Below are 14164 nucleotides of genomic sequence, written 5' to 3'. Positions count from 1 at the left end.
TACTTTCGGGAAACCGGGCCCTGATCAGGGACGACACAAAGACGGTACAGTACGACAATGGGCAGAAACTGCTTCTCTAATTGAAATCCCAGATCACGCTAAATTCATGTGCAGAAACACGTAATCGGTTCTAACGTTCTGCGCATGTGCAGGCCGTCAAATCAAAGGCATGCCTTCGATATATCGTTGTTTTTTACGAAAATTAGAACTTGTCAGTTTGTCACTTTCAGGAGGTTAGTCATAACATGCTCAGCTACTTAAGACATTGTCTCGAATCTCGGTTGTGCCTTTTAGATTTCGAAAACGTTTACCACCAAGGAAGATTTTTTCCACTTCTCTAATTGACTTCTCTAACGCCAAACTCCGACCTGGTCTGCTTCACAAGCGTTCCCGGAAGTCTCGCAATATTGCTCCTCTGGGTTTAGAAACTCTGTGATCTGCATCATGTTGCCACAAGATGGCGCCTAAACACAGATTTTCGTCATACCACCAGATGGCCACGATATCACAAATTATTGATGATAACATTGATGATGTGGATTATGGATTAAATTTGCAATATTAAAATAATAGTTAACATATTTTACTATTAAGGGTTTGTTTCATATTTGTTCAATATTATTTCTTATTTTATAATGTAACTACAAGCTGTAGGCTATAAACCAAGTAATTAAGTGTAAGTACTGGCCATTCATGATGACTTGACATTTCGCATTCCCTTGGTGAATCTGGCAGCGGTATGCAAAATAGGCACTGGGCTACAGTAGATTTAGATAAGTAGCCTAAACTCAACTCCATATACACTACATGACCAAAAGTATGTGGACACCTGCTCGTCGAACATCTCATTCCAAAATGATGGGAATTAATATGGAGTTTGTACACCCATTTGCTGCTACTTCTGTCTCCGCCCTTCTGGGAAGGCTTTCCTCTAGATGTTGGAACATTGTTGTGGGGACTTGCTTCCATTCAGCCACAAGAGCATTAGTGAGGTTCGACACTGATGTTGGGCAATTAGGCCGGACTCGCACTCAGCGTTCCATTTCATCCCAATGGTGTTTGAACCATGAAAAACAGCCCCAGACCATTATTCCTCCTCCACCAAACTTTACAGTTAGCACTATGCATTGGGGCAGGTAGCGTTCTCCTGGCATCCGCCAAACCCAGATTCGTCAGTAGGACTGCCAGATGGTGAAGAGTGAGTCATCACTCCAGAGAACACGTTTCCACTGCTCAAGAGTCCATTGGAGGCAAGCTTTACACCACTTCAGTCGATGCTTGGGTTTGCGGATGGTTATCTGCGTTATTGTCCCTGGGTGCTGCAATCTATAGTTTTTGCAAAAAAATAGCATTTTATGTGATGCCTGTCAAATTGCGCCGCGAAATCCAATGGAGTTTGAAGTTTGCCACTTCGAGCATGCACTGCCAGTCTTATGGATAATTTTATAAAGATACATTATTTAACGCTAACTGTGTACTTGTGCTTGTCCTGATTGTTATAGAGTTGTCAGTGGGTGTTGCAATCCATAGTTTTTTATATTAAAAAAAATGGCATTCTATGCATCCCCTGCCAAAACTAAGCTGTTCCTTCTCAATGGCTCCCTTGGTGGAGGTTGCGTAAAATGCTTTTTTATTTAAACTAATGGTTGCAGCACCCAAAGAAAATAACGCAGTTACACAGGCCAAACAGTTACAAGGTACACATTAAAGAATGGGCATTACTGCAAGTATCGACTGATACTGACTCAATGTAGTCGGAGGTACACTCTGCCGACCCTCATCGCAACTCGGCTCCATTGAAAAGTATGGAGTTGAGTTATATAAATGATTATACTGACCAAGAAAGAAACAAAAAATGCTGAATAATAATGATGATGCACTTCTCTTCATTCTAGATCAATGTCAAGGTGACATTCCTATTTAATAGCTTATGTAAGCAAAAAATGGACACATCCGTAGATTTTTTTTACCACACTGTCACTGGGTGGGCAAGTCAAAGTAAGATTAAGCGTCGATGCGTCGTACGTATTTTAGGAGGCGGAAGGCTTGCATTACCTGTATGGACTTCGACAATCCTGTGTGGGTGGTAGGCTACTGAACGACACCTCACACTCAAACAACTATCTCAAACTTAAACTTGGGTCCATGTTGTCATCGACTAAAAGCCGAAAACAATAAGTATTTCCCCGCCTCAATAGCCTATTAACTTGCTGGCAGCGATGGGTCGGAGTTCTGATACTTTTTGTTAGGAGGGCAACTCGCGGACTACCTCCCGGTGGATCTCGCACGAGCTCAGGTAAATTGAAACAATTCATATCAGAAATATTTGAGAACTTTTGGTTCTTTAGACGTACTCTTTATCTTTCATACATTTGAACTTAAAAAATTTACTTTTATGAATTGTTTTGAAAATAGATTATGTGAAAAAGATTACAAACTACTTTTGTAAACGAAAATTGTGTCTTCAATTTTGTGTGACAGATGCTTTTCTCACAAGGTATGGCAGAGGCCATAACGAACTGTAAAATCAATTGGCTCATGTGCAATAAGCTGTGTTTTCCTGATTCATTGTGTAGTGTAATACATGTGTTATAAAAGTGTAGGATACTTTCACAAAGCATGTCGAAATGTTTATGGTTTTGGTCAATATAAGTAAGGTTTTCAGAATGAAATAGTTGCCTTCTCAGTCATTAGCTAGGCTATTTGCTTTAAATGCACTGACACGAGGGAGACAAAATTACTAAACCTGTTGTGAAATGGTCATGTACCTCTTGAATTTAAAACACCCAAGATATGATTACCTCAACTGTATCACTTTCCTTAGAGACTTCTCTTTGTTGATCAGCCATTGTTGTCTTGTCATACATTACAGAACAAAAATATAAACACAATATGCAAACATTTCAAAGGTTTTACTGAGTTACAGTTTATATAAGGAAATCAGTAAATTGAAATAAATTCATTAGGCTCTAATCTATGGATTTCACATGACTGAGAAGGCAGATATACATCTGTTGTTCACAGATAACTTTAAAAAAGTTAGGGATGTGGATCTTGCCTAGTTAAATAAAGGTTAAATAATAAAATAAAAAATTAAATAAGAAAACCAGTCAGTATATGGTGTGACCACCATTTGCCTCATGCAGTGCGACACATCTCCTTCACATGGAGTTGATCAGTCTATTGATTGTGGCCTGTGGAATGTTGTCCCACTCCTCTTCAATGGCTGTACGAAGTTGCTGGATATTGACGGGAACTGGAACACGCTGTCGTACACGTTGATCCAGAGTTTCCCAAACATGCTGAATGGGTGAAATGTCTGGTGTGTATGCAGGCCATGGAAGAACTGGGACATTTTCAGCTTCTAGGAATTGTGTACGGCACATATTAGAATGGCCTTTTCTTGTCCCCAGCACACGGTGCACCTGTGTAATGATCATGCAGTTTAATCAGCTTCTTGATATGCCACACCTGTCAGGTGGATGGATTGTCTTGGCAAAGGAGAAATGCTCACTAACAGGGATGTAAACTAATTTGTGCACAACATGAGTAATAAGCTTTTATTGTATATGGAACATTTCTGGCATCTTTTGTTTCAGCTCATGAAACATGGGACCAACACTTTACGTGTTGCGTTTATGTTTTTGTTCAGTGTACTTTGTCCACTTTGGGCTACAGTTCCGGTTACAGGCCGGCCCCTCATTTTCCCATGCAAGGCTCATAGATACTGTAGGAGACACCTCAGGAGAAACATATTCTATTCCCTCCCCAACCCTTTTCGAAAACACAAAATAAATCTTTCTTCCTAAATTATAGGTTATTATCAGGTAGAGACATGTTGCTTATAATCCAGTCTTTGTGTAAGATGAGTTTTCTAAGCAGGTTGGAATTTAGTGTCATGAATCTTGCCCTGGAGGTTAGAGACCTCTCTAATGCCCAGAAAGCTCAGATTCAAACTCCCATTCACCAGCCCTGCAAGCGTCATAATGTCAAAATACACTCAGTGGCCAGTTTATTAGGCACACCAGCCTGTTCCTGAAATGGATCGCTCCTTAGTCACGGGGCTGTGGCTTGTTGTATAAAGCAGGCAGACAGGCATCGAGGCATTCAGTTACTGTTCGATTGAACGATAGAATGGGCAAAACGAGTGACCTAAGGGACTTTGAGCGTGGTATGATCGTTGGTGCCAGGCGCGCCGGATCCAGTATCTCAGAAACGTCCGCCATCCTGGGGTTTTCACGCATGACACTGTCTAGAGTTTACAGAAAATGGTGCGACAAACAAAATGGCCCCATCCTGCCTGCCTGTTAACATCCGGCGCCGAAAAGAGATGGCCGCCTCGCTTCGCGTTCCTTGGAAAATATGCAGTATTTTGTTTTTTTATGTGTTATTTCTTACATCGGTACCCCAGGTAATCTTAGGTTTCATTACATACAGTCGGGAGGAACTACTGAATATACGATTAACGTCAACTCATCATCGTTCCTACCAGGAATATGACTTTCCCGAAACGGATCCAGTGTTTTGCCTTCCACCCAATACAATGGATCTGATCCCAGCCGGCGACCCTGTGCGACGCCGTAAAAGGGGCAAACGAGGCGGTCTCGTGGTCAGGCTTCGGAGACGGGCACATCGCGCTCCACTCCCTAGCATACTACTCGCCAATGTCCAGTCTCTTGACAATAAGGTTGATGAAATCCGAGCACGGGTAGCATTCCAGAGAGACATCAGGGATTGCAACGTGCTCTGCTTCACGGAAACATGGCTAACTCAAGAGACGCTAACGGAGTTGGTGCAGCCAGCTGGTTTCTTCATGCATCGCGCCGACAGAAACAAACATCTTTCTGGTAAGAAGAGGGGCGGGGGGGTATGCCTTATGATTAACGAGACGTGGTGTGATCATCATAACAACACACAGGAACTCAAGTCATTCTGTTCACCTGATCTAGAACTCCTGACAATCAAATGTCGACCGCATTATCTACCAAGGGAATTCTCTTCAATCATAATCACAGCCGTATATATTCCCCCCCAAGCAGACACATCGATGGCCCTGAACGAACTTTATCTGACTCTTTGTAAACTGGAAACCACACACCCTGAGGCTGCATTCATCGTAGCTGGGGATTTTAACAAGGCTAATCTAAAAACAAAACTCCCTAAATTCTATCAGCATATCGATTGTGCTACCAGGGCTGGAAAAACCCTAGATCATTGTTATACTAATTTCCGCGACGCATATAAGGCCCTCCCCCGCCCCCCTTTCGGAAAAGCTGACCACGACTCCATTTTGTTGATTCCAGCCTACAAACAGAAACTAAAACAACAAGCTCCCGCGCTCAGGTCTGTTCAACGCTGGTCCGACCAATCTGAATCCACGCTTCAAGACTGCTTCGATCACGCGGATTGGAATATGTTCCGCATTGCGTCCAACAACAATATTGACGAATATGCTGATTCGGTGAGCGAGTTCATTAGGAAGTGCATTGACGATGTCGTACCCACAGCAACGATTAAAACATTCCCAAACCAGAAACCGTGGATTGACGGCAGCATTCGCGTGAAACTGAAAGCGCGAACCACTGCTTTTAACCAGGGCAAGGTGACCGGAAGCATGACCGAATACAAACAGTGTAGCTATTCTCTCCGCAAGGCAATCAAACAGGCTAAGTCCCAGTACAGAGACAAAATCGAGTCGCAATTCAACAGCTCAGACACAAGAGGTATGTGGCAGGGTCTACAGTCAATCACGGATTACAAAAAGAAAACCAGCCCCGTCGCGGACCAGGATGTCTTGCTCCCAGACAGGCTAAACAACTTTTTTGCCCGCTTTGAGGACAATACAGTGCCACTGACACGGCCCCCTACCAAAACCTGCGGGCTCTCCTTCACTGCAGCCGAGGTGAGTAAAACATTTAAACGTGTTAACCCTCGCAAGGCTGCAGGCCCAGACGGCATTCCCAGCCGCGTCCTCAGAGCATGCGCAGACCAGCTGGCTGGTGTGTTTACGGACATATTCAATCAATCCTTATCCCAGTCTGCTGTTCCCACATGCTTCAAGAGGGCCACCATTGTTCCTGTTCCCAAGAAAGCTAAGGTAACTGAGCTAAACGACTACCGCCCCGTAGCACTCACTTCCGTCATCATGAAGTGCTTTGAGAGACTAGTCAAGGACCATATCACCTCCACCCTACCGGACACCCTAGACCCACTCCAATTTGCTTACCGACCCAATAGGTCCACAGACGACGCAATCGCAACCACACTGCACACTGCCCTAACCCATCTGGACAAGAGGAATACCCATGTGAGAATGCTGTTCATCGATTACAGCTCAGCATTTAACACCATAGTACCCTCCAAACTCGTCATCAAGCTCGAGACCCTGGGTCTCGACCCCGCCCTGTGCAACTGGGTCCTGGACTTCCTGACGGGCCGCCCCCAGGTGGTGAGGGTAGGTAACAACATCTCCACCCCGCTGATCCTCAACACTGGGGCCCCACAAGGGTGCGTTCTGAGCCCTCTCCTGTACTCCCTGTTCACCCACGACTGCGTGGCCATGCACGCCTCCAACTCAATCATCAAGTTTGCGGATGACACTACAGTGGTAGGCTTGATTACCAACAACGACGAGACGGCCTACAGGGAGGAGGTGAGGGCCCTCGGAGTGTGGTGTCAGGAAAATAACCTCACACTCAACGTCAACAAAACAAAGGAGATGATTGTGGACTTCAGGAAACAGCAGAGGGAGCACCCCCCTATCCACATCGACGGGTCAGTAGTGGAGAAGGTGGAAAGTTTTAAGTTCCTCGGTGTACACATCACGGACAAACTGAATTGGTCCACCCACACAGACAGCGTTGTGAAGAAGGCGCAGCAGCGCCTCTTCAACCTCAGGAGGCTGAAGAAATTCGGCTTGTCACCAAAAGCACTCACAAACTTCTACAGATGCACAATCGAGAGCATCCTGTCGGGCTGTATCACCGCCTGGTACGGCAACTGCTCCGCCCACAACCGTAAGGCTCTCCAGAGGGTAGTGAGGTCTGCAGAACGCACCACCGGGGGCAAACTACCTGCCCTCCAGGACACCTACACCACCCGATGTCATAGGAAGGCCATAAAGATCATCAAGGACAACAACCACCCAAGCCACTGCCTGTTCACCCCGCTTTCATCCAGAAGGCGAGGTCAGTACAGGTGCATCAAAGCCGGGACCGAGAGACTGAAAAACAGCTTCTATCTCAAGGCCATCAGACTGTTAAACAGCCACCACTAACATTTAGTGGCCGCTGCCAACATACTGACTCAACTCCAGCCACTTTAAAAATGGGAATTGATGGAAATTATGTAAAAATGTACCACTAGCCACTTTAAACAATGCCACTTAATATAATGTTTACATACCCTACATTACCCATCTCATATGTATATACTGTACTCTATATCATCTACTGCATCTTGCCATCTTTATGTAATACATGTACCACTAGCCACTTTAAACTATGCCACTTTATGTTTACATACCCTACAGTACTCATCTCATATGTATATACCGTACTCTATACCATCTACTGCATCTTGCCATGCCGTTCTGTACCACCACTCATTCATATATCTTTATGTACATATTCTTTATCCCTTAACACTTGTGTGTGTGTATAAGGTAGTAGTTGTGGAATTGTTAGGTTAGATTACTTGTTGGTTATTACTGCATTGTCGGAACTAGAAGCACAAGCATTTCGCTACACTCGCATTAACATCTGCTAACCATGTGTATGTGACTAATAAAATTTGATTTGATTTGATTTGATTTGATTTGGTATCAACGGTACAGGCTGGTGGTGGTGGTGTACTGGTGTGGGGAATTTTTTCCTGCCAAATGTTAGGTCCCTTGATAGCAATTGAGCAACAATTGAATGCCATGCACCGAAAAAGTCAGGCTGTTTGGAGGCAAAGCGGGGCCCGACCCGATACTCTATGGGTGTACCTAATAAATTGGCCATGTACGTTCGTTACTCACCAAATTTTCGCTGAGCAACTATCTTCATTTACTCCCGTAACGGCTGGTATGCAATTCCAAAAAAGGTTGCTTGTAAATGTTTACTTAGACCTTATTTGAAAGTACCCACCGGCCGTAACGGGGGTAAATGAAGATAGTTGCTGAGCGAAACTCTTTGCTGAGTAACAAACATATTTTGACATTATAACGCTTTCAGAGTTGGTGAATGGGAGTTTGAATCGGAACTTCCTGGGCGCTAGAGAGGTCTCTAACGCACAGATACTGGGGCACCCTGTAGGCAGCTCTGCAGAGTGGTCACTAGCTGGCACAGCCACAAAGACATAAAATCAGATTTTAACCCTAACCTTGACCACACTGCTAACCCTAATCCCTAACCCTAACTTTAAATACAGACCAAAAAGCTCATTTTTACAATATAGTCAATTTTGACTTTACAGCTTGCCCATATAGCGGAAATCGTTCGGTTCTGCCTCCAGGGCAAAATTCATGACAGTAAACGTCAACCTGCATCTTCTAATGTGAGGCAGGCTTACTATAACATTAAACATGGATATTTTGTAATATAGTGATTATAACTAATCCATACATTATGATATAGTCATATGTTGCTTATGATATGCTTATTTTTGGTTTAATCCTCAACTGGTCACTTCCTCATTCTTTCTGCATCCTCCTCTTCTTCCTCACTTTGCTACAGTGATCAGGATGATACCAGTAACTGAGTTCCGGAACTTTGCCTCATCACAGAACCCTGAGTTCCGGGTTCTAAAGCCATGGTGGGATGTGTTCTCGGAATACCTATGTATCGCCATGCTCATGATTGGAGTGTTCGGATGCACCTTACAGGTAAGACTAAACTCAAACAAACTAACCACCAATGAAGGTATACATTTTCATTGAATGATGAGTAGATTTAAGTCAAAACTGGAACATTCACTGTCTTCTTGGTAAGCAACTCCAGTGTAGAGTCGGCCTTGTGTTTTAGGTTATTGTCCTGCTGAAAGGTGAATTCATCTCCCAGTGCCTGGTGGAAAGCAGACTGAACCAGGTTTTCCTCCAGGGTTTTGCCTGTGCTTAGCTCCATTCCATTTCTTTTGTATCCTGAAAAATCCCCAGTCCTTAACAATTACAAGCAGACCCATAACATGATGCAGCCACCACTATGCTTGAAAATATGGAGAGTGGTACTGAGTAATGTGTTGTATTGGATTTGTCCCAAACATAACAATTTGTATTCAGGACAAAAAGTGTATTGCTTTTCCATTTTTTTGCAGTTTTACTTTAGTGCCATGTTGCAAACAGGATGCATGTTTTGGAATATTTTTATTCTGTACAGACTTCCTTCTTGTCACTCTGTCAATAAAGTTAGTATTGTGGAGTAACTACAATGTTGTTGATCCATCCTCAGTTTTCTCCAACCACAGCCATTAAACTCTGTAACTGTTTTAAAGTCACCATTGGCCTCATGGTTTCCTTCCTCTCTGACACCTGAGTTAGGAAGGACGCCTGTATCTTTGTAGTGACTGGGTGTATTTATACACCATCCAAAGTGTCATTAATAACATCACCATGCTCAAAGAGATATTTAATGTTTGTTTCTTATTTTATTTTTACCCATCTACCAATAGGTGCCCTTCTTTGCGAGGCATTGAAAAACCTCCCTGGTCTTTGTGGTTGAATCTGTGTTTGAAATTCACTGCGCGACTGTGGGACCTTAGAGATAATTGGATGTGTGGGGCACAGAGATGAGGTAGTCATTCCAAAATCATGTTAAACACTATTATTGCACACAGAGTGAGTCCATGCAACTTATTATGTGACTTGTTCACTTAAGCAGATTTGTACTCCTGAATTTATCTAGGCTAGCCATATCAAAGGGGTTGAATACTTATTGACTCAAGACATTTCAGAAAAATAACAAAGTTCCACTTTGACATTCTGGGGTATTGTGTGTAGGCTAGTGACCAAAAAATCTGAATTTAATCCATTTTAAATTCAGGCTGACCCACCTGAGAAAGTCAAGCTTTTGTAAGGCACCGTTCTAATCGGGGGGGGGGGGGGGTATTTTTCTTCTAATATTTGTAGGTTTTTTATTGTGATTTATCAGTGGGTGCTGCAGCACCCTCAGCACCGTTACTTCTTGAGGCTATGGAGGCCGATGACATCAGTCAGAGTAATGATGGCCAACTATTGCAGTTTGCAGTTTTGTTTAAAAAAATACTATTTTGTTCAAAACATTATTTTTTACCCTTAAGTGTGTGTATATTACTGTATTTATTCTTGAGATATTGTTTTTCAACAGGAAAAATTCAAAAGATAGCTGGAGTGCGTCTTTAAAGCACATAGCAGATTAGCCCCCGGGGCATCTTTGCAACAGCTGAATGTAAGCACCTAATGGAACTGTTGGATCTAGACAGGTTTTGGCAGTGTGTAGCCTGTAGCGATAAGAATAGGTGTGCCTACAGTATATGAAATAAAAATACTTGGCATTACTTACTTTATGTAAATTAAATGTAATAAATGTACCTGTTATTAGTGATATGTGAGGTCAACTTAAAAAGAGAATTAATGTACAATCATATGTAGAAAGCATTTGGCCCTGGATTATGAAAACATTTTAGATTTGATTAGTGTGTCCTGTTTGAATCTACTCCTGCCACGTAACAAAGCATTCTTATCAGTGGTGGTGACCTCCAAGTGGGAAGGGAAAAGAGAGACACATTAACTAGTGTTTCCCCTATATTATGATATATACCGCCGCTGCTAAATCGACCAATGTTTCCCCTGGAATCAGGTCACTAACTCTGTATTTAATATGTCATCTTCTCATCACACGATCCTAATCATTGGTTGATATCAGACCTGGGTTCAAGCGGTATTTGAAAGAAAACAAATACTATTTGAACCCATGGCTGTTAGATATCAACTGGAACAGGAAAGAAAAAGATCCCCAAAATCTAAGCCTTATGTTATGTAGGTGGCTACTCTGCATGTTGTTCCATTACCTAATCTTTCCAATAGCACTCACTCTGCTTCTCTTTCTCTTTTTCCCTCCCTCTCTCCATCATAGCTCACTCAGGAGAAGATCTCTTGCCTTCCCAGCCATTTCTCCAGCTCAACTCCAGAGGCCATCGATTGCAACCACATCCGCGGCCACGGCGAGAACGAGACATGGGAGCACCATACCTTAGTCAAGCCCGTCAGGTAGGTAGCCTAGAGCTAGAGGTTAGAATCCCAGCTCCTAAGGTGGGAAATCTGGTGGCCAGATAAAGCAAAAAGACACATGTCTATTTGGATAGTTTGGATCTGTTGATAAGCAAATTCTTGCTAAGGTTAGGGTTAGGTTTAGAATAAGGTTTACGTTTAGAGTATAGTATTTGGGTTAGAGCGAGGTTAGTAGATAGTTAGTTGAAATGTTACTGATAGTCTGTACAGCATCTATAGATGGACTATCCAAATTCTTCTTTTACAGCCCCATCATCCGGGAGGTGTACGGACGCAAGAACAACCTTGACATCCACCAGTACATCTTCGTCAACCATTACTGCTACGAACGAGCCGTGCACTGGTACGGCAAGTACTTCCCCTACCTGGTTGTAATCCACACATTGATCTTCATGGTGGCCAGCAGCTTCTGGTTCAAGTTCCCTGGGACGTCGTCCAAGATCGAGATCTTTGTCACCATCCTGGGGAAGTGTTTCGACTCGCCATGGACCACCCGGGCGCTGAGTGAGGTGTCTGAGGAGCGTGGCGAGGAAAAGATGGTGATATGGAGGAAGAACACCATGTCGAAGTCGATGGCATCGGCGTTCGCTGCCTCGCCGGACAGTGAGCCAGGGGCGGAGGAGGAGATGGTGGGACTTCTCCGGCAGTCGTCCATCAAGTCAAATCCAGAGAAGAAGAACCCGGAACTACAGCCAGCGGATTCACTCTTGGACAAGAAGGAAGGGGAGCAGGCTAAAGCACTGTTCGAGAAGGTGAAGAAGTTCAGAACGCATGTGGAGGAGGCGGATCTGCTCTACCTGATGTACGTTCTCCAGACCTCCCTCAAGGTCTTCAAGTTCGTCCTCATCACCTGTTACAGCGCTGCATTGGTCCCCAACATTGAGATTGTAGTTCGTTGCTCAGTTCCTCCGGAGCTGACCGGCTTCGAAATCTACTGCTGCAACCACACCAAAGCCCACCTCTTCTCCAAGCTGTGCTACTGTTACATCTGCTTTGTGGGAGTCTACGGACTTCTGTGCATCTACACCCTCTATTGGCTCTTCCATCGACCTCTTAAAGAGTACTCCTTTGAGCATGTTAGACTGGAGACGGGTATCAACGACATCCCAGACGTCAAGAACGACTTTGCGTTCCTCCTCCACCTCAGCGACCAGTACGATGCGCTCTACTCCAAACGCTTCGCAGTCTTCCTCTCCGAGGTCAGCGAGAGCCGTCTTCGCCAGGTCAACCTCAACCACGAGTGGCCCGGCAAGAAGCTGCGGGGACGTCTCTCCCGGAACGCCGACAACCGTCAGGAACTCCATCTCTTCATGCTCCCGGGTCTTCCCGACACCGTCTTCGATGTCCCTGAAGTGGAATCTCTCAAACTGGAGCTGCTAAACAACGTGACTATTTCCTCCAGTGTAATCCAGCTAGGTTCTCTCCAAGAGCTGTCCCTCATCCACTGCCCAGCCAAGCTCCACCTGGCTGCCCTGACCCACCTCAGAGAGAACCTCAAGGTCCTCCGGCTAGCCTTTGAAGGACTGGAGCAGGTACCAATGTGGATGTACACACTTCAGAGTCTCGAAGAGCTTCACCTGAGTGGCCCTTTGACCCACGAACTCTCCCGCAGTGCAACCTTAGACTCCCTGAGAGAACTCAAAGCTCTAAGAGTCCTGACGCTTCGCAGCCGCCTAACCAAGATCCCTCCGAGTGTTGGGGATGTGGCAGTCAACCTCCAGCGTCTCTGCATCTATAATGAGGGCCTCAAACTACAAGCCTTCAGCAGCCTAAAGAAGTTGACCAACCTGGCCTCTCTGGAGCTGACAGGATGCGAGCTGGAGCGCATCCCCAGTGCGGTCTTCAGCCTGTCAAGCCTTCAGGAACTGGACCTGAAGGAAAACAAGCTGACGACAGTAGAGGAGATCCTGAGTCTACAACATTGCCGGCGCCTGGTAACTCTTCGTCTCTGGCACAACGGCATCACCTACATCCCTGAGCACATTGCTAAGCTGAAGTCCTTAGAGACGCTGAACGTCAGTTGGAACAAGCTCCGGAAACTTCCGTCACGTCTCTTCTACTGCACCAAGCTCCGGCACTTGAACCTGTCCCACAACCAGCTCACGTCGCTACCAGCCGAGGTAGGGATACTCCAGAGTCTCCAGTTCTTCTCAGCAGCCTTTAACTCCCTGGAACAGCTGCCGGAGGAGCTGTTCTCCTGCAAGAGGCTCAAGACCCTGGTGTTGGGAAACAACTGCCTGCTCTCGCTTAGCCCCAGGGTGGCTAACTTGGCCCAGCTAGTGCGCCTGGAGCTCAAGGGGAACAGACTAGACTCTCTACCTCCGGAGATAGGGGACTGTCCCCTGTTGAAGACCAGTAATCTTGTGGTAGAGGACAACCTGCTGGATCTACTGCCGTCGGATGTACGGAGCAGGATGAAAGACAGTTGAGAGACACTTACTTTGCTTACTTTAAAGGGATTTTTACTCCTGCTGGTGCATAGGCTGCTGACAACAATTGAGAGATAGGATAAAGGGTCAGGTTTGGTGACACTTGATTGGTCAGAGCTGTCAGCTCCGTGGGAAAGGATTGGACCTCTGAGTGGGTTTGCAGTTGTGAGGACATGAGGGATTCACTTTGTTAAAGGCAAATAAGAGCCCGAAAGTATGAGAGGACAAGTAAGGTCGGAACTATGGACATACCGTAGCATATAAGGTTCAAGAAAGGACTTTTTGGAGGGACATACAGTATAGCAATAGAATAATTAGCAAATATAATATATTTTGGTCAAATCATCTTCAAATCATGTTCACCTACTTATTGCCATGACTATACTTTTTAAAATGTTTTTTAATACAAAGATGTCTATCAAATTGTCCTTGATGAAATGTCATCCTTAAAGCGTATGTCATATGATGATTCTCTTTGTTTATTTAACTT

The 14164-nt window shown here is 44.7% G+C and overlaps 1 protein-coding gene across 1 annotated transcript; it reads left to right on the top strand.

The window, feature by feature from the left end:
* Nucleotides 1–580: 580 nt before the first annotated feature.
* LOC139567805 (volume-regulated anion channel subunit LRRC8C) lies at nucleotides 581–14143 on the top strand. The gene is made up of 4 exons (XM_071389337.1): nucleotides 581–2296; nucleotides 8718–8866; nucleotides 11091–11224; nucleotides 11493–14143. The coding sequence occupies exons 2-4, from the start codon at nucleotides 8726–8728 to the stop codon at nucleotides 13672–13674; spliced, it is 2457 nt and encodes an 818-aa protein (XP_071245438.1). The 5' UTR covers nucleotides 581–2296; nucleotides 8718–8725; the 3' UTR covers nucleotides 13675–14143.
* Nucleotides 14144–14164: the final 21 nt, after the last annotated feature.

The sequence above is a fragment of the Salvelinus alpinus genome, chromosome 2 (genome assembly GCF_045679555.1).
Source record: "Salvelinus alpinus chromosome 2, SLU_Salpinus.1, whole genome shotgun sequence".
NCBI classification, from domain to species: Eukaryota; Metazoa; Chordata; class Actinopteri; order Salmoniformes; family Salmonidae; genus Salvelinus; species Salvelinus alpinus.
Note: the sequence above shows the minus strand (reverse complement) of the source record. Positions and strands in the feature narration are given on the sequence as shown.

What these genes read in the sequence shown, in the direction of transcription:
- LOC139567805 (XM_071389337.1), top strand. Translation starts at nt 8,726, where the DNA reads ATGATACCAGTAACTGAGTTCCGGAACTTTGCCTCATCACAGAACCCT. An exon ending in TGTTCGGATGCACCTTACAG is followed by an intron (nt 8,867 to 11,090) that starts GTAAGACTAAAC and finishes TCTCCATCATAG; the next exon opens with CTCACTCAGGAGAAGATCTC. An exon ending in ACCTTAGTCAAGCCCGTCAG is followed by an intron (nt 11,225 to 11,492) that starts GTAGGTAGCCTA and finishes CTTCTTTTACAG; the next exon opens with CCCCATCATCCGGGAGGTGT.